General features: G+C 39.3%; 1 protein-coding gene and 1 long non-coding RNA gene across 4 annotated transcripts in view; one reads left to right on the forward strand and one right to left on the reverse strand.

Moving 5' to 3' along the window:
- Window positions 1-17,541, forward strand: part of fnip1 (folliculin interacting protein 1) — a 110,502-nt gene that overhangs the window by 78,251 nt on the left and 14,710 nt on the right. For all 3 annotated transcript variants that reach the window (XM_043703420.2, XM_043703421.2, XM_043703423.2), the window contains 6 exons: window positions 1,285-1,356; window positions 2,504-2,639; window positions 4,159-4,360; window positions 7,352-7,437; window positions 10,041-10,187; window positions 16,019-16,188. In XM_043703420.2, coding sequence (XP_043559355.1) covers window positions 1,285-1,356; window positions 2,504-2,639; window positions 4,159-4,360; window positions 7,352-7,437; window positions 10,041-10,187; window positions 16,019-16,188 — 813 coding nt within the window. The remainder of the gene's footprint in view (window positions 1-1,284; window positions 1,357-2,503; window positions 2,640-4,158; window positions 4,361-7,351; window positions 7,438-10,040; window positions 10,188-16,018; window positions 16,189-17,541) is intronic.
- Window positions 1-17,541, reverse strand: part of LOC148147509 (uncharacterized) — a 73,185-nt gene that overhangs the window by 1,894 nt on the left and 53,750 nt on the right. The window lies entirely within an intron of this gene.

Below are 17,541 nucleotides of genomic sequence, written 5' to 3' on the forward strand. Positions count from 1 at the left end.
CATAAACTTAACTTGTCAGATGTATGTATGTACATCACAGTGTGCTGAAAATATTTCCTAAGAGCTTCCCACCAGTAGCTGTTCAGTATGTTGTGTCAGTGACATTTTTCCATTTGCACTAGATGATGGATTTGATGCAATTCAATTTGTTTGGAGATGGGGATAGCTTTGTACCACATTCTTTTGCTGGTGGTGAAAGTGGCCAGTGTATGCGAGGTAGATTATTCAAGTGCTGTATGTGAAATGATCGTCATATCTGTTTCTGTGATGGCATCTCCATGTCTGAGGCACGCATTAGTTCGCCTATAGTGGAAGGACAGCAAAGAGTTTATTGGCTTCAAAAAATAAACAGAAAATGCAAGTTAGTTGTTTTTGGCAATTATTTGTCAGGAGACTAATCATTCAGAACTGGGAGACTTCATTTCCTAATTAAAGTAGGGAATCCAGCTGAGGAGAAGGCTTGGAGTTAACACAATGTCATTACTGAATTATCTTTTATAATATGACTTTATAAAATGCTTGTAATCTAAAGCAAAATTAGTGTCTTAATTTGCCAAATCTCATTGGAGTCCAGTTGAAATCATGAACTCTGTCATCTCAAATCAACAATGTAATTGATCTTGATTTAGTTCATTATTGTGATTGTGGTGGTGTTTAGTAAAATTGGAAATTTGTTTCGTTTTGGCTGATTAAATTGCATGCTTTCACACGTGATCCTCCATAGTGATTCTTGCATGTATGCTGCCCTGCACGTTGTGATATTGTTAATCACTTGTCCTTTTATAAAAAATGTTAAACACATCATGATATTAAAATGTTAAAGAAGTAAATCCTCTCTCTCTCTCACTCTCTCTCTCACTCTCTCTCTCTCTCTCTCACACTCTCTCTCACTCTCTCTCTCTCTCTCACTCTCTCTCTCACTCTCTCTCTCACTCTCTCTCTCACTCTCTCTCTCACTCTCTCTCTCACTCTCTCACTCTCTCTCTCTCTCTCACTCTCTCACTCTCTCTCTCACTCTCTCTCACTCTCTCTCACTCTCTCTCACTCTCTCTCACTCTCTCTCACTCTCTCTCTCTCACTCTCTCTCTCTCTCACTCTCTCACTCTCTCTCACTCTCTCTCACTCTCTCTCACTCTCTCTCACTCTCTCACTCTCTCACTCTCTCACTCACTCTCTCACTCTCTCACTCTCTCACTCTCTCACTCTCTCACTCTCTCACTCTCTCACTCTCTCACTCTCTCACTCTCTCACTCTCTCACTCTCTCACTCTCTCACTCTTCACAGTTCACAGCACTCCAATGGACATGCCCAGTAGAGGGATCAATGAAGACAGAGACAGTGGAATAACACGATCTGGTGAGAATTGAAAGTGTTACTACCTACTGCAATCACATTTGGTGTTGAGTCCTTATGGTTGTCACTTACATGATTTTAACTTAAATATTCCTTAAATGTTTTCCATAATTGCATTTGTAGCACTCCTTATTGCACTGTAATATCCTAAAACACTTGGAACAATTGAGTTTCACAATTGATATATTGGAAAAATAAAATTCCAATAAATATTCTTTTGAACAACATGATGTTGATTTTGGAAACTTACCGCGCATAAATTCAGGTTGTTGAGCATGCTTACAGACCTACAATCTTTGACACGGGAAAGCTGTGCACCCGATTTAGCCAAAAGTCTTTAGCTCTAATGAATTTAAATGGCTTTTTTTATAAATATCAGAAAGCTGAGAGTTCCGAAGTATTAGACTCGAATGTTACCATTAATTGCTTTTCTAAAAACAAATCCTTGCCCACTTTTTAAATTGCTTTGGATGGTGTCCATTATACAACTATATTCTCATTACATTATAGATTTTTTGTGTAGTTTAATATTTCAAAATAGTTCCTTTCATTTCCTGGGGCATAACCATCTTCAACAAGGTAAAGTAAGTTGATGTCACAATGGCCTGGCTATCTGAGGACAAATGCCACATGCCATTCAGTAACTGTTCAGAAAATCCTCATTTCAGGCCAAACTTCAATGTGACCATCGTAAAACTGTGACTTTTTTCAAACAAAATACTAATTACTGAATAATTTGACAAAGGTATACTTTCTCTTATTTTGAAACAAGCTTTGGTTACCTTGAATTTTAAGTTGGTAATAGAAAACTCTTTTTGGATTAACTGTGAAAGTCAACAATGACATTTGCATCAAAAACAAAGTGCTGCAGAAACTCAGGTCTGGCAGCATTTATGGAGAGAGAGAGAGAGAAACTGGGTTAACTGTGCAAGTCTAGTGACCCTTCATCTGAGTTTCTGACCCTGCTGTGTGTCTTGAGCGTTGTCTGTTTTTAAGATTTCCAGCCTCTGCAGCTCTTTGTTTTATTTTAATGATATTTGCATGATGTATAAGAATTTACTGGAAAACAAACCCAAAGTTGTCTGTTTAATTAAGTGAGGTAAGCTATTCTCAGCCAAGTCAAAAATCTGTTTCTAATCACATTTGACAGCTTCCTTAAGCAGCCTGCTTATCACTCCGTTCCCTTCACCAAGCTCCTCACTTCCGAATAGTTGTGCGAGCAGCTACCATCGCCGCTGGCGCCGTAGTCAGAATACTAGTCTTGAAAATGGAGTTTTCCCCAGATGGTAAGTCTAAAATTAATCAGAAAAGGGGTAGTTGGAGCAAATATTGCATTCCAGCATGTGTGCAAGTATTGAGTGACATTTCACAAAATTGTACATCTTTACCACTCTGCCACCCAACACATGAACTCAAAACCTCCCACCATGCCACACAGGTTTATCATCTCCAGTTAATCAGTAATTCTTCACCCTATGCTACATCAGATATTCTCTGAAGCGTTTCTGTTGTTGCCCTCCTGATGAGCTCTTACTTTGCTCGAGTAGCTCGAGTAGAATTGCTGATGGGAAGAAGACTCCACACCAGGTTAAACCAGATATTTTGGGAGGACATGTGGGGAAAAGTTGGGAAGTATAACTGACACGTGATTCAGCCATTTTGAATCCTCTACAGGCTTAGAGATTGTAAAATGGCTACTAATGAGTCTTGTGATATCCTGACATGCAAAGAATCCCTGTTCTTGCAGTTGTCAGAGGAACAATAGTGATGTTACTGCAAAGTAACCTAAATTTTTGCCCCTCTGTCATAGATTTTGTACACCACTCTTATCAATCCTGGCCTTGAAACATACTGAAAGACTGAGCCGTCATAGCCCTCTATGGTAAAGAACTCCAAAGATTCGCAACCATCTGAGTAAACAGTTTCTCTTCATCTTGGTGCTAAATGGCATCCTTCTTTAAACTGTGCCCCTAGTTGTAATTATGTTGAGGTTCTGGGTGTTGGACTGGGGTGGACAAAGTTTAAAAAGACTTAACAGCAATCTAAGTTTGTTTAATACATTGCATCAGTTACATGATCTTTTTACTATAAATTCTGTGTTCTACGATCCTGCCTTACTAGCTACCTGACAAAGGAGCAGCACTCCGAAAGCTTGTACTTTTTCAAATAAACCTGTTGGCATATAATCTGGTGATGAGTGATTTTTAACTTTCCCCTCCCCCCAGTGGTAGATACCCCAACCAGGCCATACACCTTACCTGGATATGTTGGTTTTAATACCTGGATTGTATTGTGGACAGGTATAGTATGTCCCCAGAAGCTTACTTTGCTGTTTGTGGGGAGCAGGAGTTATTTCAAGTAAATCTCCCTTTTTCAATTTTTTTTTACACTTTCCCCACCCACTCCCTTTTGTTGTGAGCCACATTTTACACACTGTCCCTGACTAACGCATTTGACCACCTATACAGCTGCTGCCTTGCTGTTTTGAAGCCAGCTGTTAAGAGCTCTGCTCAGGCATCATTTGCATTTTCTTTTGCCATCCTGCAAACCAGCTAAAGGAAGATCTCCTCTTGTGATTTCCCCATGACTGAAAAGCTAAAACTTTAACTTGAATAGCACTACTGATTTAAGGCAGTACTGGCTGCTGTCTCAAAGCACTTTCACTGCCTACTTGCTGCTAGAGATTTCACTCAATTCTTCTGTGTGACCATGCCTTCAGTTGTTATTATTCATAGAACTTTTTTGTATAGAATATTTGACATGCATCTATTTGCTGTTGTGTTGACAGTTTTTCTGGTCTTTCAGGTCAGTAGAAGAGAGCTTTAACATGTCCGATGAAAGCTGTAGTTCCAATCCCTCCATTGTTCGAAAAAAGAAGATTGCTATTGGGGTTATATTTTCACTGTCACAAGATGAGGAAGAAAATAACAAGTTTCACGAGTTCTTCTTTGCTCATTTTCCTCTCTTTGAGAGTCATGTGAACAGACTGAAGTTTGCTATTGAGCAGGTACTCACACGTCCTCCTTCTGGTAATTGGGAAGTGATGCCACATGGTTTTGTCTGAGTCATTTACTGACAAAGTGCCACTTGATAGATATGTTTGCATCATTGCTAATGTGTACAGATTATTTTTTCAGCATGTACAACTGTGACCAGGAAAGCAACTGAATGTTATTATTAGAAAATATTTCCAGTTTAAGAAGTATGTAGTATTTGAAGTTTGTTGTAGTCTTGGAGTCTCAGATGTATAGTATGGAAACAGATCTTTCAGTCCAACTCATTCATGCTGACCAGATATTCTAAATTACTCTAGTCCCATTTGGCAGCGGTTGGCCAATATCGCTCTAAACCCTTCCCATTCGCATACCCATCTAGATGCCTTTTAAATGTTGTAATTGCACTAGCTTCTGCCACTTCCTCTGGCAGTTCATTCCATACACACACCACCCTCTGCGTGAAAAAGCTGCCCCTTCGATCCCGTTGAAATCTTTCCCCTCTCAGCTTAAATCTATGCCCTCTAGTTTTGAACTTCCCTACCCTGGGGAAAGAGCTTGTCTGTTCACCCTATCCATGCCCCTAATAGTTTTATAAACCTTTTTATAAGGTCACCCCTCGGCCTCCAAAGCTTCACGGAAAATAATTCCAGCCTATTCAGCCCCTCCCTATACCTCAAACCCTTCAGCTCTGGCAACATCCTTGTAAAGCTTTTCTGAACCCTTTCAAGTTTCACAACATTCTTCCGATAGGAAGGAGACCAGAACTGCACACAATATTTCAAAAGTGGCCTAACCAATGGCTTGTACAGCTCCAACATGACCTCTCAATTCCTGTGCTCAATACTCTAAGCAATAAAGGAAAGCATACCAAATGACGCCTTCACTATCCTGTCCACCTGCAACTTCGCCTTTAAGGAGCTATGAACATGCACTCCAAGGTCTCTTTGTTCAGCTACACTCTCCAGGACCTTAGCATTAAGTATATAAATCCTGCCCTAATTTGCCCTTGTGGAAGTAGTGAACCTTATAAGCTTCTATCAGGAATTTTTAAAAAACTGTTTAGTGAGATGAAGATGGTATGGGTGGAAAGGTGTAACTGTAAATCATAGTGTAATTAATTCTAATGCCTTACTCAGTTGTTCTGGAATTGCTGCTGACCAGTTCAGGTGAAATGAGAAGCGATTAAAATTGCTTAAAATAGTTGAATTCAACTCACTATATAATGAATCTCAGGCATGTGCTTGCCTATCTCAGTCCAAAATGAGCTTTGCTAATTTCATTATTTTCTCTTGCTTGGATTTAAATAAACTGTTTCCATGCATGTGGTTTATCACTATTGTCAGTTACAAATAAATCTGTAAAGAGCGTTTCCTTTGATCCCCATGTCAACAATTGTGTTCCGAGCTGGGATACTATTTATCCATCTCCAGGAAGCTTAGGTTTGTTTTGGCAGAGCTAAACATTGAAGACTCCCAAGAGTGTACATAATTGAGACAGGAATTGAACCAGTTTAAATTGTCCTTACTATTAGAACAGAACACTGAGAAGCTTCATGCCACTTGACAGGATTGTTCTACCAAATACAGAACTGACTTAAGGATTAACTGGGATGAATCTTTGTCCTAGATATTTTCTAATCAACCTGTACAGAAATGCTATTACACAGCTCTGGTGCAAGTAGGACTTGAACCCAAGCCTTCTGGTCCAGAGATAGGGGCACTACCACTGTTCCACAAGAGGGCTGTCCATGAACCCTAGTCAAATAAGAATGTCTCCTTGGGCTCACTAAATGAGTTGTTCTGTAGTAGCTTTCTGACTGCCATCAGTAGGGATGTCAATTCCCAAAAGACCCAAACTTTGTCACACTTTTCAGGATTAGTTACTCATTAGAAAACTCCCATGTGTGGGTTTGAACCTTTTCCAAGATAACAGTAAGAATTCAAGACTGCTTGAGTGAGATTAGGAACAAATTAATTGACTCACTTGTAAGAATTAAATGCACTATACTTCTGTCTGTGGCTTCAATGTGGCTACATGTCATATCCTGTTGAATAAATGTGACACCATTTGGAGTTGTGAAATCCTATTCCCTGAAATGATGCAGTCACTGTAGGTGCTGAGACTAGTGTTACCTCTTACATGCTTCCAGGTAACATTTTTTAGCAACCGTCCAGGTGCAAGTGCCTTGACTAAGATCTGCACCTGCCACGCTTTCCACATGGTTCTTGAACACTTGGTACAAATTTTTTTCTTCTCGGCTATTTCATTATCCTTTTGGCTGCAAAGTTATTTCACATCTTCATCTTGGACCTTTTGTATAAGCCAGAGGAACTTTTGCATTTCATATTTAACCGTTCTAAATGGTGGAATAGGACTATTGGATTTGTATACAATTCCATGATAACTTACAATGGAGAAAGATGAGCAAGACCAAAATATCCCTTTGAAATGGTCGTGAAGGACTCTCTTGAGGCTTAAATCGTGAACTTGATGCCTTGTTAATATTATATTTCGAATGGACTTGCCTCCAAAATTCATATCACATTTACTCCTAGAAATGGCTGGAACACATTTACAGATCATCCTTATTATACATTCCAGTTAATTGCTGGACATTTTGAACAAGGAATGCTGGGTGTGCCTCAGTTTAAAGTGGAATTCTATACAAGTGCTTTATTTGTCTCAAAGCATTCAACTATGCTTCAGCAATAATGAATGAAACATAGTCACTGTTGTTACATCATTCTTACTCTTTGAGATGTCATTTTGTTTAAAAGCCTTGTTTAAAAAGGGACTGTATTCCCTTGTCCTCTAGGCATCTTCAAGACTGCATGAAACACTTGTCTAAAAAAACTGATTAAAACCATCCACGAAGGCTTTTCTGGAACCTCTAAATGTTTTGCAATAGCTTATAATACCACAACTTATCTGCACGTTTTCAGCAGGGTTTAGCAGATATGGGCGCGCCTACCGACGATCATTTGTTTCCTTGTTCTTTTTAGGCTATGAAAATGCGAAATAGAATTTCTGAGGCAAACCAGCGTATTCTGGGTTACAGTAGGATTGTGGATGCTTTGAATGAATTCAGGTGAATATTTTGATGTTACATTTATATACTCTGGAAATATAGTTTATTTTAAACGTTACTTTATTTTTAAAACCTTTATAGGTTGTGAAGACCACCTAGTAACTGTTGGCTGCCTGGTTGTACTGAAAAAAATAATTTTGAATCTTGATTACCACTTCCTATCATAGTCATTTAAAAAAAAAATTGCCTTTACCTCAAGGAAATGTACTGGGGTGATACATCCTGGTTATTCAGTGATTTATTTTAGTATGTGACCAAAGCAATTGCAATGGCAATGAAATATCTCACTACAAGCATTCTTAAAAGTCTTTATTTAGTATCTTGTGTATCTAATCAAAAGTAATGAACCAAGCAAGTTGGCATACGGATAAGATCCAGATTGTAGATTGTGAAAGCCATAATGATGCATCCTGATGTTTGGCTCTCATGGATGTTGACAAACTGAATCAGATAACAATGTTGCTTTTCCCTTAAATATTTTTCTAAGCTATAAAGCAGCTCAGTTTTGTTTATTTTGAGTTAACGTTTCCTCTTAATGTTTATGTTCCCTGTCCCTTCTAACAATTCTCTGGGTTGCATGCAATTTGCCACCAAGCTGTTCAACAGGTGAGCTGTAACCAGGAATTTTTAAAACATGTTATTTACTATGTGACGATGCTGCTTCTTTACAAGGTTACGTTGTCCTTGTTTGTTTTTGAGAGGTTGTAAAAGACACAACTCTGAAAAGTCTAAGTTGAAGGGTTTTAGAGTCAATTTGATTATACTAACAGATACTGCCTCAGGCAAAAGGCTTTCAAGTTTAAAAAAAACACTTGTGCAATGAAAAGGGAGTAAAAGTGTTTTTTTAAAACACTACCAGCTCAGCTTTTCTCTGGGTTGATTTGATATTTACCAGTCTGGCTATTCACTGAAAGAAGTCAGGCAGTTATGAACCTGCTGAACCCAAAGAAGGAGATCCATATTGATCTCTCTCTGACATCTCTCCTCTAAGACCCTATGTTTGATGTTACTTTTGAGCCAAGGGGTGTTTATGAGGATTGTTGCAAGTATCTGAAACATCATTAAGGTGGGATGATGTGTTATGTTTTTGGATAGGTTAGGTTATTCAGTATTTTATTTTCTTTTGTTTGTGTTTCATTCGGTGAACTTGTAAATAAATTCTGTTTTGATTAAAACTATGTGGTGTGACCAACTGCATCCCTCCCGGAACACTGGTGTTACACCTGCTTAAAACAACAAGCAAAGTTTGGTTCTGGACTACTTTCTTGAAATGTTTTGAGGGTGTCTGGCCTGGTCCATAACAACCAGCTCTTATGTATGTTAGCATAATGTGGGAATGAAATGTGTCTTTTTGTACTAATTTATACAATAAATACATATATAATACTGTATATATTCTTATTCAATTGAGAACAGCTAATTTTATCATGCATTGTGATACTGTTACTGATGGATTCAATCATAGAGTAAATGCAATCATAAACAGCATGGTTTTGTTCAGAAGTTTTGCATAAAACCTAAATCAAATTTGATTAGTAGCCACAGATCAACAACGGGCATGGTTCTTCAGACGATAATTATCACTTGGAGCTGCTAAATTTTCTTTTTATCCCAAGAAAAGTGCACATTCCATAATCAATAGTGGCTTCTGAATGATTCTTCAAAGGATCTGCCATGCACCTTCAAACAGTAGTGGATGGAATACTCTGATGTCTCCGTGTTAGCTCGGGACAAGAACTATGGCTGAGAGCTTGTTTCAGGGTTTTGTCCTTCAATCAGAGGTTACCTTACAACTGTCTCAAACTTCTGAGGTCCCACATGTCTGTTATTATCTTGTCCATAAATAGCATTGCCAGTAATGAATTATTGCAGTTCTTTACAACTGCCAGCAAGCTTTCGAACAAGGATTTCTGTGACTTCTCAATGAGCTGCACTAAAAGATTACTATCTGACTCTTAGTTCAGATACTGAGTTGTAGCATCTGGACACACTACTGCAGCAAAGACACTTAGTTAAGTGGAAGATCCTTTCACTTCCTGTAATGCTGTTATGTTATTATGTTTGTCAATGGGAAAACTTTATTACATGTTTTTCATTTTGAAACAGCTTAAGAGAATTGCAGCAGCTGTACTGTTTTTTTTCCACTGAGTTTCTTTTTGGATGAAAGACTTAAAATGTTTGAGATCCAGCTTTCCACTCTACCAGTCACATGTCTACTGGCCAACTGCCAGTGGAATTTGATAGCTGTCAGGGGAACATATATCAGTCATAGTTGATGCCAGGAACTGTTGAGAATAGCAGGTTGTATGTTGCTTGCTATGAAATATAATCGGTTTTCTAAAGACAACAAATAGTTCTAATACATTGTATACTTCAGTAATATTAGAAGGTATTGTGCAGGAACAGCTCATATCAAGTGACTCCTGGGTTCTGAAGAGGCACATTTTGATTTTTGTCTTTGTTTTCAGTTTCGTAGCTAATGTAAGGAATAATATGTATTGTTCCATTTACATAATTCACATTTAAGAAAAACTAATGTGTTCAGATCCAAAAATAACTTGATCGTTTTTCTTTCTCTGCCCACCTCCCCTTTTCAAAATTAGGACAGCGATATATAATCTTTATACAATGCCAAGGATTACAGACCCTGTATGGTTAACCATGATGTCTGGAACACCTGAAAAAAACCTGCTTTGCCAACAGTTTATGAAGGAGTTTGCTTTACTGATGGAACAAACATCAAAGAATCAGTTGAGTATTCAGAAGATTTTTCATACTTGGAATGAAGAAGGGCAGTTATGTGAAAGGTCATTGACCTAAAACATTAACTTTGGTACTTCCGGCACTAATGCTGGCTGACTTGCTGACTATTTCTAGTATTTTTATTTCAGTGATGTGTAGCGTCTGTAGGAAAAATACAAAGCACTTGATGGATTATTGATTCTAAATGCTACTTAAATACTCTTATGGTCAGATTCCCTCTGTCTCTTGGCATTTGTGGTCCTAACTTTCTTTAGGTTTTCTTGTGTGCCTACTGCTTTGATGATGAGCCACCAGTCTGGTGTTCCAAACCACTGCTGAAGAAGTAAAGCTGATTAAAGATGCTCAAGAGTGACTGTTTATTTTCTTGAAACAAAAACAGAAATTGCTGCAGTTTGCACATTTTCCCTGTGTCTGCGTGAATTTCCTCTGGGTGCTCTGGTTTCCTTCCATGGTCCAAATGATGTGGAGGTCGGTGAATTGGCCATGCTGAATTGCCCATAGTGTTCAGGGATGTGTAGGTTTGGTGAATTAGCCATGGGAAACACAGGATTACAGGGATAAGGTAGGTGGATGACTCGAGGTAGGATGCTGTTTGGAGAGTTGATGTAGACTTGCTGGGCCGATTGCCCTGTTTCCACACTAGGGATTCCATTCTAAATTCAGCATCTGTGCCTTGAAAACAGTTAACATTTCAGAGGGGGTCACTGGATTCGAAATGTTGACTCTGCTTTCTCTCTATAGATGTTGCTAGGCCTGCTGAGTTTCTCCAGCTATTCCTGTTTTTGTTTCAGATTTCCAGCATCTGCAGTATTTTATTTGATTTTCTTCCATAGAGTCATAGAGATGTACAGCATGGAAACAGACCCTTCAGTCCAACCCGTCCATGCCGACCAGATATCCCAACCCAATCTAGTTCTACCTGCCAGCAACCGGCCCAAATCCCTCCAACTCTTCCCATTCATATATCATCCAAATGCCTCTTAAATGTTGCAATTTTACCAGCCTCCACCACTTCCTCTGGCAGCTCATTCCATACACGTACCACCCTCTGCGTGAAAATGTTGCCCCGTAGGTCTCCTATATATCTTTCCCCTCTCACCCTAAACCTATGCTGTCTAGTTCTGGACTCCATGACCCCAAGGAAAATACTTTGCCTATTTACTCTGTCCGTGCCCCTCATAATTTTGTAAACCTCTATAAGGTCACCCTTCAGCTCTGACGCTTCAGGGAAAACAGCCCCAGCCTGTTCAGCCTCTCCCTATAGCTCAAATTCTCCACCCTCCTCCCTGACCTATCACCTTCACTCCTCCCCCACTCATCTATTGTACTCTATGCTAGTTTCTCCCCACTCCCACCCTCCTCTAGCTTATCTCTCCATGCTTCAGGCTCTCTGCCTTTATTCCTGATGAAGGGCTTTTGCCCGAAACATCGATTTTACTGCTCCTCGGATGCTGCCTGAACTGCTGTGCTCTTCCAGCACCACTAATCCAATAATCAATGTATTGTACAGCCGCAACATGACCTCCCAACTCCTGTACTCAATACTCTGACCAATAAAGGAAAGCACACCAAATGCCTCCTTCACTATCCTATCCACCTGTGACTCCACTTTCAAGGAGCTATGAACCTGCACTCCAAGGTCTCTTTGTTCAGCAAACTACCTAGGACCTTACCATTAAGTGTACAAGTCCTGCCTAAGATTTGCTTTCCCAAAATGCAGCACCTCATTTATCTGAATTAAACTCCATCTGACACTTCTCAGCCTATTGGCCCATCTGGTCCGGATTCTGTTGTAATCTGAGGTAACCCTCTTCTCTGTCCACTACATCTCCAATTTTGGTGACCTCTGCAAACTTACTAACTGTACCTCTTATGCTCGCATCCAAATCATTTATGTAAATGACAAAAAGTAGAGGGCCCAACACCGATCCTTGTGGCACTCCACTGGTCACAGGCCTCCAGTCTAAAAAACAACCCTCCACCACATGGTCTTCTACCTTTTGAGCCAGTTCTGTATCCAAATGGCTAGTTCTCCCTGTATTCAGTGAGATCTAACCTTGCTAATCTCACTCCCATGGGGAACCTTGTCGAACGCCTTACTGAAATTCATATAGATCACATCTACCACTCTGCCCTCATCAATCCTCTTTGAGACTTCCTCAAAAAACTTAATCAGGTTTGTGAGACGTGATTTCCCACGTACAAAGCCATGTTGATATTATCTGGGGAGGAGAAGAATTTGTCATGAGGTTAGCACCTTCTGCCTATAGCTTTGTGGATTTGAGGGACTCTACGTGTAATAGTGATGGTTGGCATGACTCCACAAATGATCATTTTATGACATTTACTTCGTTTCAATCTTTGGTTGCTTACAGGAGGCTTAGATTTTATTTTTTAAACAGTTTTTTGCTTTTTTATGTGTAATACAATGATAGGCAGCAGCCCCACTGCAGTTAGTCCTAAATGACAGTCACGGAAGCGAACTGGAGGCTCTCGTTGTGGAGGATAAGTAATTCTCAGAAGGTGCAATGGGGTCACTGATGCAACCTAATGCCTCTTGTGCACCACTCAGTGGAGAAATTCAGAATTGCATTTATAAAGGCCTGGGAGCTTAAACTTGATCACTTGCCTCTTTTCAACCAAAGGAAGACGCTGAAATATTCATGAAAAAAAGTGAAAATCTCAAATGTTGTCTTTTGTGTTCAAAAGTAAATAAAATTTTGCATTTAACCCACTTCCCATGTCTGTTTTGCTGTTTATACACTGTGCGCTGACACAGGAGTTAGAATCACCCTTCTGACTTGTACTGGCTCCTCTTGTCCTAACCATAAGGAGGCACACACAAAGTACTTGCTTGATCACTTCTTGCAGTAAAAGTGCTTCACAGCAAGTGAACTTGGGGATTCAGCGTATGGGAAACATAATGATTAACATGGTCAGCATAGACTAATTGGACTGAAGGATTGGTTTCCATACTGTATGAATTGAAGTCTTCTGGTACTTTATTGTCTGTACTGAAATACCCAGAAATACAAGTCTAGCATGCATGGATGAATACTTATTCCCTTTGCATTTTCGTGCTGGATAACAATTAATATTTGTTATCTTAATTGTGACCACAATTAATATCTTCATATCGTTCTATCCATCCTGCTCCATTGCCACATTTTTGTGTGAAAGGGAGGAAAAATTTGAAAATAGACATCCACCTAAGTTAGCAGGAAATCAATGAGGAACTATCTAGAAAGCCAAGGAGACCTCTCACCTCCATGTGGGTGAGCACATGACTTCATGTGGAAGTGACTCTAGAACTTTTGAGCATTATTTTTCAAAGCAGAGTGCATGACGAGATCCTAGGTAATCCTCAAAGTCACTGGATTCTTGTTAATCCAGGAGAACACCTACATTGCAAACTGAGACTAAATTACATTTCTTTTTAGTGACTGACTGTTGCTTTGCAAGAATTAAGGTTTTTTTTCATGTGACAATTTAATTTGAATAGTAATTCTGTCTTTCAGAACCTTAGACAGGAAGTTATCTTATTCATTCATAGAATATTGGTTGTGGGGGTGAGTGGCAAGATGCATTCACACAATCAAACAAGCAGCTTTGTCCTGATGTTTATTTTCTTGACCAGTTTTGGAGCTGCATTCATCAATGGAGAAAAAAACCCATCACATTCCAGATTTGTGCATTCTGAATAGGTGGAAAAGTTTAAGCAGTTGGGAGGAAAGTTCCTCACAACAGAACGTTTGACCGTTATTCGATCCACGGTATTGATGACGTTAATTCTGTATGACACTTAAATTTTATGAGCCCGAATTTGAGTCCATGTACTGTAGCATGTGAGCATGGACTACTTTAACTTCTAAGAAGCTGAGAGTGGAACTAAACATTGCAATCATTAGCAAATGTTCCCATTCTGATATGTTGGAGAGAATGTCTGTGATAAAGCAGCTGAAAATGTTTGGGACAGGGACACAACATTAAGTACCACCTGCTCTAGAGGCATGAAAGAACATCTCTGATCAGTTTTATTAAAACTGCAACACTGACTGGGACTTAATGGGATTGGCTGCAAACACCCTCAACCATCTTTTGAGTGCTAAGTACAACTCCACCTTTTGGAGTTTCCTTGAATTCTCGTTGGTTTCCGTTTGACACTTTGAAGCCATGCTCAAATGCTGCTTTGATGTCAAGAGCAGTCACCTTAGAATTGATCTCTCTTAGCCATGTTTGAACCAAGTTTATTATTAGGTTTATAACTGATTTGGTCCTGTGGAACCTAAACTGAATGTTGATGAGTTAAGTGCTGCTTCATGGTAAAGCCATAATCCTTATACATTTAGCTGGTGACTGATGGGCTAGTAATTAGCCAAATAGGAACAGAATGTGCCAGTGCAGTCTTCCACATTGTCAGATGGATTCCAGTGTTGTACCTGTGCTGGAACATCTTGGCTAGAGGCAACATCTTATTCTGAGAAAAGCGCTTAGAATACCACTACTAGGATATTGTCAGTGCCATTTACTAGTGCCTTCAATAATTCTTGAGATCACAGAGAGTAAATCAAATTGCCTGGGTTCAATGAATCAAATAGCCTCCTGTATCTTAAATAACTGCATGAACCTATATAAATCACTCTGGCCTTTATGATGTTGCAGACCTCTGTGGTGCTAATTATGGTTCATCCATTTAACAGTTCTGGCTGAAAAAGGTTGCAAAGTCAGAGCTGAAGTTTTTGTAATTGAGTACTGGATTTTACTATCACAGAGCTGCTGCCTCCTGTTTTTTTAATTATCTATCACTGTTCATGACTGGTTGTGAAAGGACAGCAGAATGTTTGATCTCATCTGATGCTTGTAGATCACAAAGTTAAGGTTTAAAACAGGTTTACTAAAAACTAGTGACAACGCCAGTTCTCATTTTTGGCATACATGACCCATGTTGTAGTTCATAGGTTTGCAGTTCCTTTTTAGGTATGCTTCCTATTGCTACTATAGCAATGTCTTATCTTATGGTCGTATAGTCCTTATTAAGCCAGAGTTGATCCTCTGGCTCGCTGGTAGTGGTTGAGTGAGGAATATGTCAAGCTATGAAGTTACAGATTGTACTTATGGTCCTTCTACTGATGGCTTACTGGTGTCCAAATTTGATGATCTGATCTGTTCTGAATCTCTCCCATTTAATATGGTGGTGGTGTGATCTTGTTTCCACAATGACTAGACAGTGTCGCTCTCCAGTACTTTCATGGCTAGATGCATTAGTGAGGATGAGTTTTCCTTGTTCATGTTTTGATCATATTCCATGGAACTCAGAGTTATGATTAACCCCTCTGAGTTGCTCCCCCCGGCTGCCAACTCTCATGGGTCTGTCTTGCTAGTGAAACAGGACATACACAGGGCTGGTGGTTTCTGGAACTTTGGCTGACAGTACTCTCATTGAGAGTATGACTGTGTAAGACTTAACCAATTTGTGGGCAGCTCTCCCAATTTGGCAAAAGTCTATTGACGTTATTGGCCAGACTGGAAAAACCCACTGCCTTGGTTGAGGCTAAGCAGTCAAATTTATCATAGCTTCCTTGCAGCATTTTGAACAGATTGGCTTGCTCAGTCTTTAGCAGTATGTGAGTACTATAGGATTTCTCAAAACCATACTAGAGTGAAATGAGGTGTTTGGCAGATTTGGGGTTTGAGCCTGCATCACTGCTGTGATGGCCATCATTTGTTGCTTGGGCACACCATTCCTCTAACGTGAAAATGTAGCTGATAAAATGCGTCCTGCTTGAATTGTTCAAATGTTTATCTTGTTTTTAATCAGGTTTCTACCAGCCCTGATTACTGCTGTGCTCACAAATCATCTTGCCTGGGTCCCAACAGTAATGCCAAATGGTCAACCACCTATAAAGATTTTCTTGGAAAAACATTCCTCTCGAAGTGTGGATATGTTATCAAAGTCAAATCCGTACAACCCCCTTTGGGCCCAGCTCGGTAAGTCCTGTTCTGAAAAATATGTTAATAAATGATTGCATTATTGAGGGATGTATATCAGTTGGGGCTGAGTTTATGCTCATTTCCCCCAGTTCATTTTGTATGATTGAAAAAGCCATACATTGATACAGGACCTTCCCTAAAAGCAGAATGTTTTGAAGTAGAACAGTCAAACTTTATTGAAGTACAATAACTATTATAATGTACGTAATATATTGTAGGTTGGAAAGAAAATGTTGTAATGTGATGCGCCCTGGATGAAATTTCCCAAGTCCACATAAAAGGTTAGGGAATTCTATGTAAGAGAGTTAACATTCAAAACCACTTCTGCTCTGTTTGTTTACTACAATATTTTCTCCATAACTTCTCAATGTTAGGTGCTGCATGGTTTAGAGCATTCCTCTTGGCTATTTACATTGTCAATGACTTAAATGAGATGGCCAAATGTAACACATTAACGATACAAAATTGTGCGCTCCTCAGAGCTTGCTTTTCAATCTGCAAATAGGTATAGACAAGTTAACTGATTGCATAAGCAGATGTGAGGGAGTGTGAAATTGTCCACACTCATAATATAACAGCAGAATATATTTTAAATACTACTATTATACAAAATATATGCAGACATTTGGGTTTCCTAGTATGTAGATTATAGAAATGTAAACACGCATATGCAGGAAGAAGGCACGTGCAAAGTGATGTTGGAATATAGCAGTGATCAAGCAGAACTGTATTTATATTGTGTTTTGGGAAGACCCCAACTAATTTTGATCTTGCCTTAATGAAGGCACATCTCCAGTTGCTTTGAGATGGCGCAATCAAGCTTCACTGAGACTGGGTTGTCATGTGAGGAGATCAGATGGAATGGGCTTGTGCTGCCTGGAACGTGGAAGAATGAAGAGCAATTTTATTGAAAGACAATAAATTCTTAGACTGCTTTATGGTGTAGATACGGAGAGGCTCTTCCCTTTGGCTGGAGAATTTAGTTAATTCAAGGGATAGTGCACCCTCCAAATCTCTCAACCATGTAGCAACTGGACAGTTTCCACACAAGGTGTAAAACAGATCAACCCCTTTAGGTTACCACTCAAAAAGATGTAAATTGCCTATCCACTTGAACTAATCAGTTAGAGTTAGTCAGTTAAAGTTAGGATGATATTTTTCTTCACTGTGGTTTGTGTATCTTTGAAGTTCTCTAGCTGAGAGGTTTATAAATGTTCAGTTGTTAGGTATTTCAACAACAAAATAGATAGATTGGACACTAATGGAAATAAGGTAGGAAAAAGAAATTAAGGTTAAAAATCAGCCAAGGTCTTTCTGAATGGCAAAGCAGGTGATGAAGGACCCTCCCAA

The sequence above is a fragment of the Chiloscyllium plagiosum genome, unplaced genomic scaffold (genome assembly GCF_037043375.1).
Source record: "Chiloscyllium plagiosum isolate Xiang-an unplaced genomic scaffold, Cpla_swu_hap1 HiC_scaffold_16, whole genome shotgun sequence".
Taxonomy (NCBI): Eukaryota; Metazoa; Chordata; class Chondrichthyes; order Orectolobiformes; family Hemiscylliidae; genus Chiloscyllium; species Chiloscyllium plagiosum.